The sequence below is a fragment of the Pleurodeles waltl genome, chromosome 4_1, assembly GCF_031143425.1.
Source record: "Pleurodeles waltl isolate 20211129_DDA chromosome 4_1, aPleWal1.hap1.20221129, whole genome shotgun sequence".
Taxonomy (NCBI): Eukaryota; Metazoa; Chordata; class Amphibia; order Caudata; family Salamandridae; genus Pleurodeles; species Pleurodeles waltl.
This window is the reverse complement of record NC_090442.1, coordinates 60,800,612-60,821,783: the sequence shown is the minus strand read 5'-3', so window position 1 is coordinate 60,821,783 and position 21,172 is coordinate 60,800,612. Positions and strand designations below refer to the sequence as shown.

Sequence of the window (21,172 nt, the reverse complement as noted above, 5' to 3'; positions counted from 1 at the left end):
ACGCGGTGCTAAAAAAGTATAAATCAGGCCCTAACTGTGGTGGCTGACATGGTGGAAAACTTCTTGCCAATGTTTTCTAAACTGCGCCCTTCTTTGTCCAGTGGCGTAGATATATAGTTATGGATGGGTTCCTGGATCTGCAATGAGATGCTTGAGAAATGACCAACTCAGCTTTGGGGTGTCCTGTCAGGCATGAAGGGGAATCCTCTAGTATTCTGTACTTCTTGTCAATATGAGGCAGGACAGCAGTCACTGTGGCAGGGTTCTTCTTTATGTTGACACCCTCTTGCCAGATGTAGTCAATGATGGGTGTTGCGGGGACTGACTTTCTTGTTTGTTCCTTGAAATCATAAATGAAGCTGGTGGACTGCCTAACTGATATAGGGAGATGGAATCTGGTTGCAGCTCTTTCCATTAGGTTATGAAAACCTCCAATGTACTCTGGAGGCGAATTGACAGGTTGTTGAGGAGGTGGAGATGGTGTGGTTATGACGTAGTCATCCCAGTCATCAAGTGGAGTCTGAGGCTCAGAAATCTCACCTTCTTCTCTTTCGTTATCAGATGAGGACAGCTTATCCCTCAGTGGTGCTTCTATATGGGAAGCAGGCGTCATCCTAGGAGTGGCCGGCGGAGTGATAGGTGCTGGAAAAGAGACACAGGCATGTTGGAGCCACTGGTTGCTCCTCAGGAGGTCACTGAAAACATTTCCTGTAGTCAGTGGGCATAGCATGAAGAGCCTGAACCAAGGACCTAGGCACTTGTACGTCATCCTTTCTAGGTGGAGGATCAGGGTAGTATCCGAAGTACTCACAATACCTTTGAGCAGGAAGAGGAAAATAGTCTTGATAATCCTGTCCTTCCTCATCAGAGTCCTCATCTTCGCCCTGGCATTTCACTTGCAGCTCCGAAGGGCTGCGAGCTGGTCCGAAAAGGCCGTTGTCATCAGACTCTTCAGGATCCAGTAAATGGCTTGGAATCAGAGGTGACTCTCTGCTGGATGAAGTAACCTCAGGATGTAATGAGGTCTTGGTTATCTTTGCGATCTTGATCCATGTCAACAGTTGCGTTGAAGGTGTTGTGGTCAGAGCAATGTAACTATCCTGTCTTCATAGCCTTGGTGATGTTGTGCCCTTGGTAGATGGAATCATAGTCAGCGTCGTCGACGGGACCGTCATCGACAGAGCCATCATAGACGGAATCATCTTCGACGGGGGTCATCGTCGATGGGATCATCGACGGGGGCATTGTCCACAGTGTTAGCGTCGGTGGGGGCATCATCGATGGGAGCATCAATGGGATCTTAGTTGACACCACAATCTTCATCGAAGAGATGGGCACATCTATTGATGCTGTCGTCCTTGTTTTAGCAGTTGATGGTCTCAACGAAGAGACAGTTGTAAGGGTCATTGTTAAGGATCTTGCTGTCAACGGTGATGGTGCTGTCGACAGGGTAGTGATAGAGGATTTATGCCTCATTGTCGAAGGGTCTGAGAAGGAGGCATGAGAGTGATCTCTATCCCTGTTAGAAGGTGGTGATGGTGCAGATAAGGCTGTCTCTGAATTGTTTTTGTTTCTCCTTTTTCTTAGAGTCATTAGTCTGATGGGAATTCTTACGGAATTTCCTGCTCTCCTCAGAAGTCCCTTCATGTGACCTAGATCTCTTGTGAGACCTAGAAGAGGTGTCACCATCTTCCTCAAAAGATGCTCTCTGAGTTTTGGCTTTTTGAAGCCACAAGAGCAGCCTCTCCTCCCTGTCCTTCAATGTTTTTGAGGAGAAAGTGAGACACATTTTGCACACTTTTACCTTGTGCCAGGGGTTAGAGGCACTAAAGGCAATCCTTATGTAGGTCATCCATATGTACCCTTTCCTTCCCACAGGTCTTGCAGGGATGGCAAAGTCCTTTTATGTTAGACACTGTAGTAGTAGAAAATCTTTCTACCTTAACACACAATGTGCGGTGAACATCTGGGGGACTCAGCCTCTCTTGGGAGTGTTCTAAAGGGGGCTAGCACCGGATCGGTCACAGCTCAAGTTTGGTCCTTTTTGAAAAAAAAAGGACATAGATAGATTAAACTGATGGCATAGTGCCATTATGGCTTATGGTAGTTTTATGATGCAAGCATGTGAATCTATGAATGATCCAATACTGGATAACCTGCTAATGCCAATGCGTGTGTTCTCACATTCAAAACTGAAGTTATGATGCAGAAAACGTATAAAAACTACAGGCGTCTTCTAAAATTGAGATATCTCCACAGGAATCACTTCACACCGAAATCTCTTTACAGGTATTATCTGTCTGTTGACATCACCTCACACTGTGGTCGTTCTGCAGATATCCCTCACCCTGTGATCTTTCAGCAAATATCCCTCACACTGTGACCTCCCTGCTGACACCACCTTACAATGTGACCTCTCGGCAGATATCCCTCACTCTGGGATATCTCAGCAGATACAACCTTACACTGTAATCTCTCTGGTGACATCTCCTCACAGTGTCATATCTCTGCAGCTCTCACCTCAAACAGTGATCTCTTTTCAGTTAAATCTCACATTGTGATCCATCATCAGCTGTAACGTCCCTCTGATCCCTTTGCTGGAATCACCTCGCACTGTCATCTCCCTCTAGGTCTCACCTCACCCTGTGACCTCTTTCCAGGGATCGCCTCGCACTGCGGCCTCTCTGCAGGTACTACCTTGTATGACTATTTCTCTACTGGTATCACCACACACTGTGCAATCTTTCTGCTGGTGTCACCTCACACTGACATATCTCTCTGCTTGTGTCATCTCACACTGAGATCTCTCTCTGCTTGTGTCACCTCACACTGACATATCTCTCTGCTTGTGTCACCTCACACTGACATATCTCTCTGCTTGTGTCACCTCACACTGAGATCTCTCTCTGCTTGTGTCACCTCACACTGAGAACTCTCTCTGCTTGTGTCACCTCACACTGACATATCTCTCTGCTTGTGTCACCTCACACTGACATATCTCTCTGCTTGTGTCACCTCACACTGAGATCTCTCTCTGCTTGTGTCACCTCACACTGACATATCTCTCTGCATGTGTCACCTCACACTGAGATCTCTCTCTGCTGGTGTCACCTCACACCGACATATCTCTCTGCTTGTGTCACCTCACACTGAGATCTCTCTCTGCTTGTGTCACCTCACACTGAGATCTCTCTCTGCTTGTGTCACCTCACACTGACATATCTCTCTGCTTGTGTCATCTCACACTGATATCTCTCTCTGTGTCTGTATCGCCTCACAGAGCAATATCTCTCAACTGGTATCATCTCACACTGAGATATCTATTTTGTTGTCACCTCCAATGAAATATCTCTCTTCAGGTGTCGCCTCAAACTGAGATATCTCTCTGCTGGTGTCACCTCACAGTGAGATATCTCTCTTCTGGTGTCACCTCACACTGAGATACCCCCCTGTCACCTTACACTGAGATATCTCTCTGCTGATGTTACCTCACACTGATATATTCCCTGCTGGTATCACTACACACTGAGATAGCTCTCTGGTGTGGTGCACCATAAACTGAGATATCGCTCTGCCAGTGTCATCTCACACCAAGATATCTCTCTTCTGGTGTCACCTCACACTGAGATACCTCCCTGTCACCTCACACTGAGATATCTCTCTGCTGGTATCCCCTCACACTGAGATATCTCTCTTCTGGTGTCACCTCACACTGAGATATTCCCTGCTGGTATCACTAACCATAAACAGAGATATTGCTCTGTTGGTGTCATCTCGCACCAAGATATCTCTCTTCTTGTGGCACCACACACTGTGATATCTCTCTGCTGGTGTCACCTCACACTGACATATCTCTCTGCTTGTGTCACCTCACACTGAGATATCTCCCTGTTGGTGTCACCTCACACTGAGATATTCCCTGATGGTATCACTACACACTGAGATATCTCTTTGCTGGTGTCACCTCACACTGAGATCTCCCTGTGCTGGTTTCGCCTCATATAGCAATATCTCTCAACTGATATAATCTCGCACTGAGATATCTCTTCTGATGTCACCTCAACTGAGATGTCTCTCTGCTGTTGTCACCTCACACTGAGATACCTCCCTGTCACCTCACACTGAGATATCTCTCTGCTGATATCACCTCACACTGAGATATCTCTCTGCTGGTGTCACCTCACACTGAGATATTCCCTGTTGGTATCACTACACACTGAGATATCTCTTTGTGTGGACCATAAACTGAGATATCGCTCTGCCGGTGTCATCTCACACCAAGATATCTCTCTTTTGGAGTCACCTCACACTGAGATCTCTCTCAGTTGGTGTCACCTCACATTGTGCTCTGCTTCATCTCACAGTTCCATCTCCCTCAACTATCAACTCTGCTAAACACACTTTATGTTCACTCTTCCCTATACAAGTCTCTATGGAAACTCACCATATACAATTTTATGGTCTCATGGATCCTATAGAATCTTCCCACAGATACTTAATTCGCAACAAACACTACATTCACCCAATACACATTTTGGGGGATCTCCCCTACACATTCTGTAAGGGATCTCCACATTCATGTGTTCTGTAGGCTCTCCCATACACCTTCTCTAGGCACTCTCCCCATACTCAGTTCCAGTGCACCTATGGTGCACACCATATGCTGAAGTACATATGCAGTATTACCACTTAATTAAGGTTTGCTTACTGGCACTGGATGGACGAGTCGTAGAGGCTGTAGTGGTCGCAGTACTTGTTGCACTGCTGGGAGTTGCAGCACTGGTAGATGATCCAGTCGTGTCAGCTGTTATAGTGCCTCTTGTTGTAGTGGTGGTTATAACCGTTCCAGTTCTTGAAGTGCCTATTGTAGATGTACTAGCTGGGGTAGTGCTGGTTGTAGAAATGCCAGTTGTTGAAGTGCCTGTTGCAGAAGTACTAGTTGGGGAAGTGCTGGTTGTAGCAGTGTCAATTGTTGAAGTGCCTACTGTAGATGTACTAGTTGGGGTAGGGCTGGATGTAGAAGTGCCAGTTGTTGAAGTGCCTGTTGTAGAAGTACTAGTTAGGATAGTGCTGGTTGTAGAAATGCCAGTTGTTGAAGTGCGTGTTACAGAAGTACTAGATGGGGTAGTGCTGGTTGTAACAGTGTCAATAGGTGAAGTGACTGTTGTAGAAGTACTAGTTGGGGTAGTGCTGATAGTACTAGTGCTAGTTGTTGAAGTGCCTGTTATAGAAGTATTAGATGGGGTAGCAGTTGTAGTGCCTCTTGTTGTAGTGGTGGTTATAACCGTTCCAGTTGTTGAAGTGCCTATTGTAGATGTACTAGTTGGGGTAGGGCTGGTTGTAGAAGTGCCAGTTGTTGAAGTGCCCGTTGTAGAAGTACTAGTTGGGGTAGTGCTAATTGTAGAAATGCCAGTTGTTGAAGTGCCCGTTGTAGAAGTACTGGTTGAGGTAGTGCTGGTTGTAGAAATGCCAGTTGTTGAAGTGCCTACTGTAGATGTACTAGTTGGGGTAAGGCTGGTTGTAGAAGTGCCAGTTGTTGAAGTGCCTGTTGTAGAAGTACTAGTTGGGGTAGTGCTGATAGTACTGGTGCTAGTTGTTGAAGGGCCTGTTATAGAAGTACTAGATGGGGTAGTGCTGGTCGTAGCAGTGGCAGTTGTTGAAGTGCCTGTTGTAGAAGTACTGGTTGGTCTAGTGCTGGTTGTAGCAGTGCCAGATGTTAAAGTGCCTGATGTAGAAGTACTAGTTGGGGACGTGCTGGTTGTAGCAGTGTCAGTTGTTGAAGTGCCTGTTGTAGATGTGCTAGTTGGGGTAGTGCTGATTGTACCAGTGCCAGTTGTTGAAGTGCCTGTTATAGAAGTACTAGTTAGGATAGTGCTGGTTGTAGAAATGCCAGCTGTTGAAGTGCGTGTTACAGAAGTACTAGATGGGGTAGTGCTGGTTGTAGCAGTGTCAATAGGTGAAGTGACTGTTGTAGAAGTACTAGTTGGGCTAGTGCTGATAGTACTAGTGCTAGTTGTTGAAGTGCCTGTTATAGAAGTATTGGATGGGGTAGCAGTTGTAGTGCCTCTTGTTGTAGTGTTGGTTATAACCGTTCCAGTTGTTGAAGTGCCTATTGTAAATGTACTAGTTGGGGTAGGGTTGGTTGCAAAAGTGCCAGTTGTTGAAGTGCCCATTGTAGAAGTACTAGTTGGGGTAGTGCTGGTTGTAGAAACGCCAGTTGTTAAAGTGCCCGTTGTAGACGTGCTGGTTGTAGCAGTGTCAGTTGTTGAAGTGCCTGTTGTAGATGTGCTAGTTGGAGTAGTGCTGATTGTACCAGTGCTAGATGTTGAAGTGCCTGTTATAGAAGTACTAGATGGGGTAGTGCTGGTTGTAGCAGTGTCAATAGTTGAAGTGACTGTTGTAGAAGTATTAGTTGGGGTAGTGCTGATAGTACTGGTGCTAGTTGTTGAAGTGCCTGTTATAGAAGTACTAGATGGGGTAGTGTTGGTTGTAGCAGTGGCAGTTGTTGAAGTGCCTGTTGTAGATGTACTAGTTGGGGTAGTGCTGGTTGTAGCAGTGCCAGTTGTTGAAGTGCCTGGTGCAGAACTACTAGTTGGTGCTGTGCTTGTTGTAGCAGTGCCAGTTGTTGAAGTGCCTGTTATAGATGTGCTATTTACAGTAGTGCTGGTTGGGCCAGCCCCAGTTGTAGCTCTGTCTGTTGCGGCAGTGCCGGTTGTTGCAGTGCTGGCCGTAGAAGTGGCAGCTGTAGCAGTGCCAGTTGTTGCAGTTATTGTTGAGGCTGTAGTTCCTGTTGTGACAGTTGTGGTTGGCGAGGCTGTTGTTATGACAGTTGTGGTTGGCAAGGTTGTGGTTGTGTTACTTCCAGTATTTATATCTGTAAAGTAAAAAGAACACAGGAACACGTTAGTGATGTCATGGCTATATCAGAGGTGAGTTCTTCTAGGTGACTGAGTGAGCTGAAAATATGGACGAATGGTGTAGTTTCTTCCGCCCAGGCACCAGTAGGTACCTCTTCAACAGCTTATTATGGCTTGCCATCAAGGGGCATATTTAAGAGCCCCTAGCACTTCCTTGCGCCACTTTAGCGTAATTTTGTTTACGTTAATGTGGCCCAACGAGGCCACAATTGCTGCTCCATATTTACAAAGTGGGGCAATGCATGCATTGCACCACTTTGTAACCCTTTGCGCTACATAATGCCTGCGTCAGGCATTGTCCACAGTGTTAGCGTCGGTGGGGGCATCATCGATGGGAGCATCAATGGGATCTTAGTTGACACCACAATCCTCATCGAAGAGATGGGCACATCTATTGAGGCTGTCGTCCTTGTTTTAGCAGTTGATGGTCTCAACGAAGAGACAGTTGTAAGGGTCATTGTTAAGGATCTTGCTGTCAACGGTGATGGTGCTGTCGACAGGGTAGTGATAGAGGATTTATGCCTCATTGTCGAAGGGTCTGAGAAGGAGGCATGAGAGTGATCTCTATCCCTGTTAGAAGGTGGTGATGGTGCAGATAAGGCTGTCTCTGAATTGTTTTTGTTTCTCCTTTTTCTTAGAGTCATTAGTCTGATGGGAATTCTTACGGAATTTCCTGCTCTCCTCAGAAGTCCCTTCATGTGACCTAGATCTCTTGTGAGACCTAGAAGAGGTGTCACCATCTTCCTCAAAAGATGCTCTCTGAGTTTTGGCTTTTTGAAGCCACAAGAGCAGCCTCTCCTCCCTGTCCTTCAATGTTTTTGAGGAGAAAGTGAGACACATTTTGCACACTTTTACCTTGTGCCAGGGGTTAGAGGCACTAAAGGCAATCCTTATGTAGGTCATCCATATGTACCCTTTCCTTCCCACAGGTCTTGCAGGGATGGCAAAGTCCTTTTATGTTAGACACTGTAGTAGTAGAAAATCTTTCTACCTTAACACACAATGTGCGGTGAAAATCTGGGGGACTCAGCCTCTCTTGGGAGTGTTCTAAAGGGGGCTAGCACCGGATCGGTCACAGCTCAAGTTTGGTCCTTTTTGAAAAAAAAAGGACATAGATAGATTAAACTGATGGCATAGTGCCATTATGGCTTATGGTAGTTTTATGATGCAAGCATGTGAATCTATGAATGATCCAATACTGGATAACCTGCTAATGCCAATGCGTGTGTTCTCACATTCAAAACTGAAGTTATGATGCAGAAAACGTATAAAAACTACAGGCGTCTTCTAAAATTGAGATATCTCCACAGGAATCACTTCAAACCGAAATCTCTTTACAGGTATTATCTGTCTGTTGACATCACCTCACACTGTGGTCGTTCTGCAGATATCCCTCACCCTGTGATCTTTCAGCAAATATCCCTCACACTGTGACCTCCCTGCTGACACCACCTTACAATGTGACCTCTCAGCAGATATCCCTCACTCTGGGATATCTCAGCAGATACAACCTTACACTGTAATCTCTCTGGTGACATCTCCTCACAGTGTCATATCTCTGCAGCTCTCACCTCAAACAGTGATCTCTTTTCAGCTAAATCTCACATTGTGATCCATCATCAGCTGTAACGTCCCTCTGATCCCTTTGCTGGAATCACCTCGCACTGTCATCTCCCTCTAGGTCTCACCTCACCCTGTGACCTCTTTCCAGGGATCGCCTCGCACTGCGGCCTCTCTGCAGGTACTACCTTGTATGACTATTTCTCTACTGGTATCACCACACACTGTGCAATCTTTCTGCTGGTGTCACCTCACACTGACATATCTCTCTGCTTGTGTCATCTCACACTGAGATCTCTCTCTGCTTGTGTCACCTCACACTGACATATCTCTCTGCTTGTGTCACCTCACACTGACATATCTCTCTGCTTGTGTCACCTCACACTGAGATCTCTCTCTGCTTGTGTCACCTCACACTGAGAACTCTCTCTGCTTGTGTCACCTCACACTGACATATCTCTCTGCTTGTGTCACCTCACACTGACATATCTCTCTGCTTGTGTCACCTCACACTGAGATCTCTCTCTGCTTGTGTCACCTCACACTGACATATCTCTCTGCATGTGTCACCTCACACTGAGATCTCTCTCTGCTGGTGTCACCTCACACCGACATATCTCTCTGCTTGTGTCACCTCACACTGAGATCTCTCTCTGCTTGTGTCACCTCACACTGAGATCTCTCTCTGCTTGTGTCACCTCACACTGAGATCTCTCTCTGCTTGTGTCACCTCACACTGACATATCTCTCTGCTTGTGTCATCTCACACTGATATCTCTCTCTGTGTCTGTATCGCCTCACAGAGCAATATCTCTCAACTGGTATCATCTCACACTGAGATATCTATTCTGTTGTCACCTCCAATGAAATATCTCTCTGCAGGTGTCGCCTCAAACTGAGATATCTCTCTGCTGGTGTCACCTCACAGTGAGATATCTCTCTTCTGGTGTCACCTCACACTGAGATACCCCCCTGTCACCTTACACTGAGATATCTCTCTGCTGATGTTACCTCACACTGATATATTCCCTGCTGGTATCACTACACACTGAGATAGCTCTCTGGTGTGGTGCACCATAAACTGAGATATCGCTCTGCCAGTGTCATCTCACACCAAGATATCTCTCTTCTGGGGTCACCTCACACTGAGATACCTCCCTGTCACCTCACACTGAGATATCTCTCTGCTGGTATCCCCTCACACTGAGATATCTCTCTGCTGGTGTCACCTCACACTGAGATATTCCCTGCTGGTATCACTAACCATAAACAGAGATATTGCTCTGTTGGTGTCATCTCGCACCAAGATATCTCTCTTCTTGTGGCACCACACACTGTGATATCTCTCTGCTGGTGTCACCTCACACTGACATATCTCTCTGCTTGTGTCACCTCACACTGAGATATCTCCCTGTTGGTGTCACCTCACACTGAGATATTCCCTGATGGTATCACTACACACTGAGATATCTCTTTGCTGGTGTCACCTCACACTGAGATCTCCCTGTGCTGGTGTCGCCTCATATAGCAATATCTCTCAACTGATATCATCTCGCACTGAGATATCTCTTCTGATGTCACCTCAACTGAGATGTCTCTCTGCTGTTGTCACCTCACACTGAGATACCTCCCTGTCACCTCACACTGAGATATCTCTCTGCTGATATCACCTCACACTGATATATCTCTCTGCTGGTGTCACCTCACACTGAGATATTCCCTGTTGGTATCACTACACACTGAGATATCTCTTTGTGTGGACCATAAACTGAGATATCGCTCTGCCGGTGTCATCTCACACCAAGATATCTCTCTTTTGGAGTCACCTCACACTGAGATCTCTCTCAGTTGGTGTCACCTCACATTGTGCTCTGCTTCATCTCACAGTTCCATTTCCCTCAACTATCAACTCTGCTAAACACACTTTATGTTCACTCTTCCCTATACAAGTCTCTATGGAAACTCGCCATATACAATTTTATGGTCTCATGGATCCTATAGAATCTTCCCACAGATACTTAATTCGCAACAAACACTACATTCACCCAATACACATTTTGGGGGATCTCCCCTACACATTCTGTAAGGGATCTCCACATTCATGTGTTCTGTAGGCTCTCCCATACACCTTCTCTAGGCACTCTCCCCATACTCAGTTCCAGTGCACCTATGGTGCACACCATATGCTGAAGTACATATGCAGTATTACCACTTAATTAAGGTTTGCTTACTGGCACTGGATGGACGAGTCGTAGAGGCTGTAGTGGTCGCAGTACTTGTTGCACTGCTGGGAGTTGCAGCACTGGTAGATGATCCAGTCGTGTCAGCTGTTATAGTGCCTCTTGTTGTAGTGGTGGTTATAACCGTTCCAGTTCTTGAAGTGCCTATTGTAGATGTACTAGCTGGGGTAGTGCTGGTTGTAGAAATGCCAGTTGTTGAAGTGCCTGTTGCAGAAGTACTAGTTGGGGAAGTGCTGGTTGTAGCAGTGTCAATTGTTGAAGTGCCTATTGTAGATGTACTAGTTGGGGTAGGGCTGGTTGTAGAAGTGCCAGTTGTTGAAGTGCCCGTTGTAGAAGTACTAGTTGGGGTAGTGCTAATTGTAGAAATGCCAGTTGTTGAAGTGCCCGTTGTAGAAGTACTGGTTGGGGTAGTGCTGGTTGTAGAAATGCCAGTTGTTGAAGTGCCTACTGTAGATGTACTAGTTGGGGTAAGGATGGTTGTAGAAGTGCCAGTTGTTGAAGTGCCTGTTGTAGAAGTACTAGTTGGGGTAGTGCTGATAGTACTGATGCTAGTTGTTGAAGGGCCTGTTATAGAAGTACTAGATGGGGTAGTGCTGGTCGTAGCAGTGGCAGTTGTTGAAGTGCCTGTTGTAGAAGTACTGGTTGGTCTAGTGCTGGTTGTAGCAGTGCCAGATGTTAAAGTGCCTGATGTAGAAGTACTAGTTGGGGACGTGCTGGTTGTAGCAGTGTCAGTTGTTGAAGTGCCTGTTGTAGATGTGCTAGTTGGGGTAGTGCTGATTGTACCAGTGCCAGTTGTTGAAGTGCCTGTTATAGAAGTACTAGTTAGGATAGTGCTGGTTGTAGAAATGCCAGCTGTTGAAGTGCGTGTTACAGAAGTACTAGATGGGGTAGTGCTGGTTGTAGCAGTGTCAATAGGTGAAGTGACTGTTGTAGAAGTACTAGTTGGGGTAGTGCTGATAGTACTAGTGCTAGTTGTTGAAGTGCCTGTTATAGAAGTATTGGATGGGGTAGCAGTTGTAGTGCCTCTTGTTGTAGTGTTGGTTATAACCGTTCCAGTTGTTGAAGTACCTATTGTAAATGTACTAGTTGGGGTAGGGCTGGTTGTAAAAGTGCCAGTTGTTGAAGTGCCCATTGTAGAAGTACTAGTTGGGGTAGTGCTGGTTGTAGAAACGCCAGTTGTTAAAGTGCCCGTTGTAGACGTGCTGGTTGTAGCAGTGTCAGTTGTTGAAGTGCCTGTTGTAGATGTGCTAGTTGGAGTAGTGCTGATTGTACCAGTGCTAGATGTTGAAGTGCCTGTTATAGAAGTACTAGATGGGGTAGTGCTGGCTGTAGCAGTGTCAATAGTTGAAGTGACTGTTGTAGAAGTATTAGTTGGGGTAGTGCTGATAGTACTTGTGCTAGTTGTTGAAGTGCCTGTTATAGAAGTACTAGATGGGGTAGTGTTGGTTGTAGCAGTGGCAGTTGTTGAAGTGCCTATTGTAGATGTACTAGTTGGGGTAGTGCTGGTTGTAGCAGTGCCAGTTGTTGAAGTGCCTGGTGCAGAACTACTAGTTGGTGCTGTGCTTGTTGTAGCAGTGCCAGTTGTTGAAGTGCCTGTTATAGATGTGCTATTTACGGTAGTGCTGGTTGGGCCAGCCCCAGTTGTAGCTCTGTCTGTTGCGGCAGTGCCGGTTGTTGCAGTGCTGGCCGTAGAAGTGGCAGCTGTAGCAGTGCCAGTTGTTGCAGTTATTGTTGAGGCTGTAGTTCCTGTTGTGACAGTTGTGGTTGGCGAGGCTGTTGTTATGACAGTTGTGGTTGGCAAGGTTGTGGTTGTGTTACTTCCAGTATTTATATCTGTAAAGTAAAAAGAACACAGGAACACGTTAGTGATGTCATGGCTATATCAGAGGTGAGTTCTTCTAGGTGACTGAGTGAGCTGAAAATATGGACGAATGGTGTAGTTTCTTCCGCCCAGGCACCAGTAGGTACCTCTTCAACAGCTTATTATGGCTTGCCATCAAGGGGCATATTTAAGAGCCCCTAGCACCTCCTTGCGCCACTTTAGCGTAATTTTGTTTACGTTAATGTGGCCCAACGAGGCCACAATTGCTGCTCCATATTTACAAAGTGGGGCAATGCATGCATTGCACCACTTTGTAACCCTTTGCGCTACATAATGCCTGCGTCAGGCATGATGTATGCAAATGGGGAGGTTCCCCCATTAGGGGGAGGAGTGTGGCCGAAAAAATAGCACAAAGAAATCTAACGGATTTCTTTGCTTCATTTCTTCCGGGATTTTTAACACCTGCTCGCAGCAGGCGTTAAAAAGAGGCTCCCCTTTTGACGGTAATCCTACAAAGCACCGAAATAATATAAAAAATGATGATGCTAGTTCCCTAACAACCGCCATGGTGCCCTGTATATTAAATATGGCGCACACATGGTGGCGTATGGGGGATGCTCTGAGGGGCGCAAGAAAAGTGGTGCTTCACCAGGTGCAGCCCAACTTTTCATAAATCTGCCCCTAAGATGGTTAAAAACTGTGGTTAAAAGTGTAAGACAAGTGGTGCTCCGGCAGTGCCTCTGAGCGGGCAGTGGGACAGAGGCTATTATTGTGCACAAGTCTAAAAAATGTGGGACAGTTGGCCACCCTAATTAGTGGACTAATTTGCTGCTTTTTTTCTGAGACTGTAGTGCCCGTGCAGCAACATACCCCATTTTAAAGTCTGGGTTGACAGTGCAGCTGTCGTAAGACTTTAGGTGATCAACAGAAAAAGAGATTTTAGGACTATTGAAAACGGGGCTTGGGCTTCACCCACGTGTTGAATTACCTTGAATAAAGATTTTGATTGGGCAGATGCTGTATGCTTCCGCTGAAAATGAGTGCCTATGTTTCAGTGTTTGCCCTGTGGGGCAGCTTATGCTTAACTCAACATGACTGAGTTGGTCATAGAGGCAAGCCACTGATCAAGGAAATAGAGCTGATGAGCCTTTTATGAAAAGTTATGACAAAGGCAGTAGGCCCGAATTGTGTATTGTGAAAATAATATGTTAAAGTTAATAGGTATTTAAAGATGGATTATCATTACACTGTGTTAAAGCTTGTAAACAGGTGTTTATAGGGAATCTCGCAGATTATAGTAGGGAAGGGTTTTAGTGTTTGTTAGGTTCTGGAACAAACTTTCTAGATAGAATATTTGCACCCTAACAATCCTTGCTATGCCATTCTAGAAAGGGTTGTAGATTGTTTTGCCAAGTGTAATTTTTTTACATATTTGTAATTTGATGAATATGTGCTGAAAGTTATGTTGTGGAGAAGCTTATGCATAATACTGCAGGTTTGAGTTGGACATGGTGGCAAGCCAGTGACAAAGACAATAAGCCTGATTGGTTCACTGAAATCTTTATGTCGGAAGACACAGGTTAAAACTTTTTATTTTGAAAATGTTCAACAAAAGCTGTAGGTCTGATGTATCTATTGTGAAAATCATACATAGAAGTCGTAGACCTCTTAAGATGGATTTTATTACCCCTCTGACACTTAGAGGGCAAGATTGCTGAGTGATAATCCTTGTTAGACCCTTTCAGAGGGACTGTGTACTGTTTTACCAAATGTCATTTTGTGTATATTTGTGATTTTATTTTGTGCACCAGATGGTTGTTGGTTTATGTACACCATAAGAGGCCTCAGTGGATCATCGTGACAAGCCAGTGATGAAGGCTGTCGGCTTCATTGGTTCAATGGGAAAGGTTTTGTTGAACATTATAGGTCTAATCTCTTTACTCTGAAAAGTTACGACAAATGTAATAGGCTTACTTATTGTGAAATGCTCACATTAAAGCCAATAGGCGTTTAAGGGACATTTGGTATTACACTGTGTTGAAGGCTATTGACTGGAATCTCACAAATTCATTTAAGGGGCAAGAGTTTTGATTTTGGATAAATCTTTGGATAAACCCAAAGGGATTAAGATTTGCACTGTGATATTCCTGGTTAGACCTTTTTTAAGAGGGGTTATATAATGTTTTTCCAACAATAATTCTGTACACATTTGTAATTTTATGACTATATACTTGATGTTTACATTGTAGGAAAGGTTAGGCTTAATATAATAGGCCTAGGTTAATTACAGTGAAAAGCCAATGACAAAGGGTATAGGCCTGACTGATTCATTAGGAAACGTTGCATCAGATGCCACGGGTTAGATCTGTTTATTATGAAGAATTACAACAGAGGCAGCAGGCCTGCATTAAATATTACGAAAATAATATGTTAAAGCCAAAAGGCTCACACATTAGTATAGTAAGCAAGACTTTAGGTGGTGGTTACTTCCTGTGAGAAACCTGGAGGGGAGGAGTAGAAGATTTACACAGTGAAACTTCTTGCTAAACCCTCTTAGGTAGCCTTTCAGATATAGTGGTTTGCAAGCTCTTAAAATTAAAGAACACATTAAAATCTCTACAAGCACAGATGATCTTCTGGTCAGCCCTGCCATTTGCGTTCTGCTTCTCCCTGTGTTAGCTTATGTCTGTCATTTACTCTATGGCTCTGCGAGGAATGTGATTTATCCTGAACACATGTGCACCTCTGCTTGAAAATGAGTGTGCTTCAGGGCCTGGGCTGGTGGTCAGTGTTTTAGTTTTCCATTTGTTTCCTTCTACAGGGCCCCTTTCATATCTTTCCTTCTTTGTTTTCAGAAGATACTGCTCTCCCTGTGAGACAGCCTACGGGCTACCGGGTTGCCACTCATTTAATCTGCAGTGTGCCACATTCTTTGCAGCCACTTTTTCTAAACTGAATGGCCATGTTGGAATGGCAATGTCCAAGTGTATTTCTTGTTTATCATTCAAAGATATTCACCATCTTATACGTCTAGGATCAGTACAACAGTAATACACCATACATTTTAGCATTTAAAGATGGCTATTTTGAAATGCTATTGTGTGTAGTGTATCACTGCTTCCCCACCCCCAAACATCCAACATGTGCCTTCTAAATATGGCGGCCATGTTAGAACTTTAATACAACAATACACTATGCACAATATTAGTGCAAGATTCTCCTGCTGCTATGTTTAATTTTATTTTTGTATTGCAAGCATACTCCCACCAATATCACGTGGCAGCAAGATTTTTTCTATTTTCATTCTTTTATCTTTCATACTCTTGTTAAATGTGTGTGCCTGTTTATTTCAGATGAGTAAGAGTTTGAATTCAAGAATCAGTCTGTGAGCAGATGAAAGGATGTATACGTGGAGGGACGAGTGATAATGTGCATGTATGTTTACTTACTGAGTGCCTAAACTCATTGGTGAAAGAAGGAATAGTTTCTTACATGTAATCCAAGTTCTCTCTCAAAGGAATCACCATTGTAGTCATAAGCACTGAATAGCCCCACCCACACGTAGGATCCCAGAACACTTCTTTAAGCCCAGAATTCCAGCTTACTTCAGGAAGGTCAGGATTAGTACTTAATTTATTAAAAAAGGGTCAGTATAAATTTAAAAAAACAGGAAAATTACCAGCAGCTGAATCATTTTCCCTTACAAATCTCATTTACAAACCTTTTTTAAAGGAAAATTGAGAAGCAAGACGAGGACAATGTAGACTTATAGGCCGCAGTTCTGCAGCTATAAAAAGTGTCCTTATGCCTTGAGTGCTCATAGCCCAACAATATCCCATCACGTCCAGCAGGTGGCAGTCATCTAACTTCTCTTTTACCAAGCAAACAGTATAATAGCTAAGGAAGCAGACTGTCTATTAATCGCCTTTGTCTCTTCCAACGAGAAGGAAGGTGGGTTGCTTATGATTTCAATGGAGCTTCCCCTTCAGAAAGAACTAGGATTACAGGTGAAAAACAGTTCCTTCTCTCGCAGGGGATATCTATTGATAAAAATAAGTACTGAACAGAGTAGCAAGCCCATGTCTACAAAATGCAGTGGAAGAGAAAAAGGCGATCCACAGAAATAGCCAAGTGAAGAGATTCCTCTAGGAAGCCTGTCCACTTGAGCATTTGTTCTAGCATCTGAGTCCAAAAAGTGTGAACTGATTTCCACGCTTTGCACGCTTTGCACAGTTCAGCACTAGGAGTATTCCTCATCAAAGCCGTTGTGCCTGCTTTTCCTCTAGATGCATGAGCTTTTGGGCCTACCGGACGAAGTTCTATGTGCTTTCTGGTACCAACACAGGATGAAAGAAACTATCGACCAGGATGAGATTGTTTAGGTGGGGATAAACCTGTACGTATAGGGCCGCAGTTCACAAACGACTGATTAGAAGTGCATATGTCTTATGTTTTGCCTAGATACATTTTAAGCCCCGTCTAACATCTAAAGTACTGAGAGTTCTCTCTACTGGAGTGGAAGGGTGCTGAAAGAAGATGGTGACGTAATGGAGAGATTAATATGAAATCCGAAACAACGTTAGGTAAGACTTTTGGATGAGTCCTCATAACCACTTTACCACTATGGATTACTTTATATGGGTTGTGAGAGCATAAAGCTTGAATAACACTAACTCTATGTGCTGATGTGACAGCAAGTAGGAGAACACTTTCCAAGAAAGGTATTGTAATGAGGCTTTATGAATGGGTTCGATACGAGGTGCCATGCGACAAGAGAGTACTATGTTCAATTCCCAAGGGGGGAAAGGACGGCATACTGGGGGAAAAACTTCATTGATACCCTCTAGGAAGTCTTTAATAACTGGGACTTTGAAGCAAGGTTTGGGAAAGACATTTTCTATAGGCAGTGATAGCTGCCCAATGGAGCCTACTAGAAATGAATCGTAAGTCAGATTTGGCAAAATAAAGCAAGTATGGAAGTATAGCTTCTTCTTGACACGTAGATGGATCAATGTTCTTGTCGGAACACCAGATACAGAATCTCTACTGTTTAAAAGATTAAGCTAATTGATTTGACAGACTTTTAGCCTCTTTGAGAATGTTAATGCACTCTTGTGATAAACCTAAATGTCCACATTGTACAAGTTCAGGAGTCATGCTGCCAAACTCAAAGAGAAGAGATTGGGATGAACCCTCTGACCTCTGAATTTCATACGAAGGTCCGGTCTGCATGGCAGCTTTATGTGTGAATGTTCCAACATGTGGTGTAGGTCTGTAAACCACCATTGTTGGGAGCACTCCGGAGCCATCAATATCATTCTGGCCTTCATGTAAGACAGCTTGATAATTACTGATGGGATCATTAGAGTCGGAAGAAAGCGTAGAGAAATTTGCTGGACCAGTTGATCCATAGGGCATTCCCGATGTACTTGGTTGGTAGTACCTCAAGGCGAAGTTTGGGCACTTTTTGTTTTCCGCAGTTGCGGATAAATCTATATGAGGAAAACTGCATGAGTAGAAGATGTTTTGAACAACGTTGTTCTGTGGAACCACTAGTGATTTTCTTGAAGAATCTAGCTTAGTGAGTCTGCTTGAGGATTCTGGACACCCAGTAGAAAGGCTGTAGTGATTCTAAGATCCCTGGATAGCAAATAATTCCATATTGTTTGGGCTGCCAGTGCAGTGCATTGGACTTTGTCCCCTCTTGCTTGTCCAGATAGTACATCATTGTTGTGTTGTCTGTCTGAACAAGGAGGGATTTCTTCTTGAAGGATCGTAGGAAAGACTTCAACCCAAATGTACAGCTCTTAGTTCTAGAAGGTTGATATGATAAATCATTTCCTTTGCAGAACATGTTCCCTGAATTTGGAGGTGATCCATGTGTGCTCCCTAACAGTGCAGACAGTACGCTTTCCAAGGGTGCTGGCAGTGGAGCCCCCAGAACTGGCTTTCCGCCAGCCTTTTCATGGGGGGGACCCCGCCATGAAAAGGCATATGGAAAGAGCACTCATGATCAGTATGGTGGCGCTGAACTCAGTGCCGCTATCGCTGACCACGACTCCGACCGACGCCACCCCGTCGGAAACCATGTTCCTGGTGGTGGCAGCGGTCTGACCCCCAGGGTCATTATCCCTGCGTGTCTGGCGGTCTTGAGACTTCCAGACTCATAAAGAGGCCCTTAATCAGGTCTGTGGGTTGTCTCTTTTCCTCTCCATAGCAGTTTGTGGGGATGGGATTGCTACTCTCTTCAGTGTGATGGCTATTAATGGAGATCCCCTGAGGGAGAAGGAATGGTGTCTTAGCTGTAATCCTAAATCTCTCTCAGGGGAATCTCCATTGAAGTCATAGGCAATCTGCCTCCTCCCCAGTGGAAGAAACAGAGGGTCGCGGATGACGGAAGCACCGCCAACAGGCTGGCGGTGCTTCATAGCCCATTTTGACCGCGGCGGTAAAGCCGCAGTCAGAAAACCGGGGCCGGCGGTTTCCCGCCGTTTTTGCCCCGGCTGGGCGAATCCGCCATTACCGCCAGCCTGTTTCTGGCGGTTCTCACCGCCAGGAAGAGGCTGGCGGTAACGGGTGTCTTGGGGCTCCTGGGGGCCCCTGCATCGCCCATGCCACTGGCCTGGGCGGTGCAGTGGCCCCCGAACAGGGCCCCGGCCGGCTTTTCACTGTCTGCCTAGCAGACAGTGAAAAGCGCGACAGGTGCAACTGCACCCGTCGCACGGCCGCAACACCGCCGGCTCCATTTGGAGCCGGCTTCTGTGTTGCAGGCCTCCTTATCGCTGGGCCGGCGGGCGCTAACATGGTTAGCACCCTCCGGCCCAGCGGGAAGGTTGTAATGCCGGCAGCGGTCTTTTGGCCGCATAGCGGCCAAATGGCGGTTCCCGCCTGGCGGGCGGCTACCGCGGCCCGCCAGACTTGGAATGACCACCTATGTTTGGATGATTTTGCCTAATACTGCCAATGTCTCAGTAAAAAGAATGGAGGAAACTGCTACCTGCTGGGCATGATGAGATACTGGTGGGACGTGAGTCCTTAACGGTGCAGACTCTATTTTCATATCTACAGAGTTGCACCCTATAGGGCTACATTGTTGTAGGAAAATACCCTCTTTCTTGGCATGGTTACCCACATTTATTGCCTGTTGTCAGTGTATTTGACTGTGACTACTGGGATCCTGCTAACCAGGACCCCAGTCGTTTTGCTCTCTTCTGTAAATTGGCACACTGGTCCCCTCGTGTAAGTCCCTAGCATATGGTAACTAGGTACCCAGGGCAATGAGGTTCCAGGGGATCCCTATGGGCTGCAGCAGTTATTCTGCCACCCATTGGGAGCCCATGCAAAGGGTTCTGGAGGCCTGCCATTGCAGCCTGTGTGAAACAGGTGCATGCACCCGTTTTCACTACAGGCCACTGCACCAGGTCACTGTAAGTCACTCCTATGGTAGGCCCTCTCATCCCAGAGGGCATGGTGCAGGTACTTGTGTGTGATGGCACTCCTGCACTAGCTTAAGTGCCCCCATGGACTCCAGATCCATTTTCCTGGACTTTGTGAGTGCGGGGACACCATTTTACACGTGTACTGGACATAGGTCGCTACCTATGTCCAGCTACATATTGGTAACTCCGAACCTGGGTATGTTTGGTATCAAGCATGTTGGAATCATACCCCAATACTGTTGCAAGTATTGAAGTATGATTCCATGCACTCTGGGGGCTTCTTGGAGGACCTCCAGCTTTGCTATCACCAGTCTTACAGGGTTTTCCAGGCAGCCCAGCTGCTGCCACCCCTCAGGGAGGTTTCTGCCCTCCTGCTGCTTGATCTGATCAAGCCCAGGAAGGCAGAACAAAGGATTTCCTTTGGGAGAGGGGTGTTACACCCTCTCCCTTTGGAACTAGGTGTGACTGGCTTGGGAGGGGTAGCGTCCCCAAGCCACGTGTTTGCTTTGAAGGGCACATGTGGTGCCCTCTGTGCATAAACCAGTCCACACCGGTTCAGGGACCCCAGTCCTTGCTCTGGTGCAAAACTGGACAATGGAAAGGGGAGTGACCACTTCCCTATCCATCACCACCCCAAAGGTGGTGCCCAGAGCTCCTCCAGAGGGTCCTTGGGTTCTGCCATCTTGTTTCCAAGGTTGACAGGGAACTCTGGTAGCATCTGAGTGGCCAGGCCAGGAGGGTGACGTCAGAGCCCCCTCCTGATAGGTGTTTCAGTCCCCCCTTCAGGGCTATTTAGGGTCTCTCTCTCTTGGGTGGGTCCTCAGGTTTGGCTTGCGAGATTCCAGGAGGACTTCTCTGCAACCTCCACTTCGACTTCTGGCCAATGGAACCGCGACTGGACCCTCCAGGAACCGAAAAACGCTGAAACAATGAAGAAGACTCTTCTGCAACTTTGTTTACACATCTCCTGCCAGCTTTGCAACATTTTGCTCACCGTTCATCCTCAGAAGACTGCAAGTCTTTAGCCTGCAGAAGAAGAAGAAGGAATGTCCCTTGGAGTGGAGTCACTCCTCTGCAACCGCGGGCACCTATAGCAAGCGACGACCGGCTGTGTGGATCTCCCCTCATCTTGAGCTACGTGGGTCCTGCATCAGGGGTGGTGGTCCGAAGTAGTCCTCTTGGTCCTCTCTGCCA

General features: G+C 45.9%; 1 protein-coding gene across 1 annotated transcript in view; it reads right to left on the bottom strand.

Moving 5' to 3' along the window:
• LOC138286989 (mucin-22-like) overlaps positions 1 to 17,957 on the bottom strand; it is a 55,740-nt gene extending 37,783 nt beyond the window's left edge. Inside the window, exons 1-3 of the mRNA XM_069227352.1 lie at positions 17,621 to 17,957; positions 10,709 to 12,550; positions 4,709 to 6,874 (exon numbers count right to left, since the gene is read on the bottom strand). Of these exons, the coding sequence (XP_069083453.1) occupies positions 4,709 to 6,874; positions 10,709 to 12,550; positions 17,621 to 17,957 (4,345 nt within the window). The remainder of the gene's footprint in view (positions 1 to 4,708; positions 6,875 to 10,708; positions 12,551 to 17,620) is intronic.
• Between the last annotated feature and the right edge of the window lie 3,215 nt (positions 17,958 to 21,172).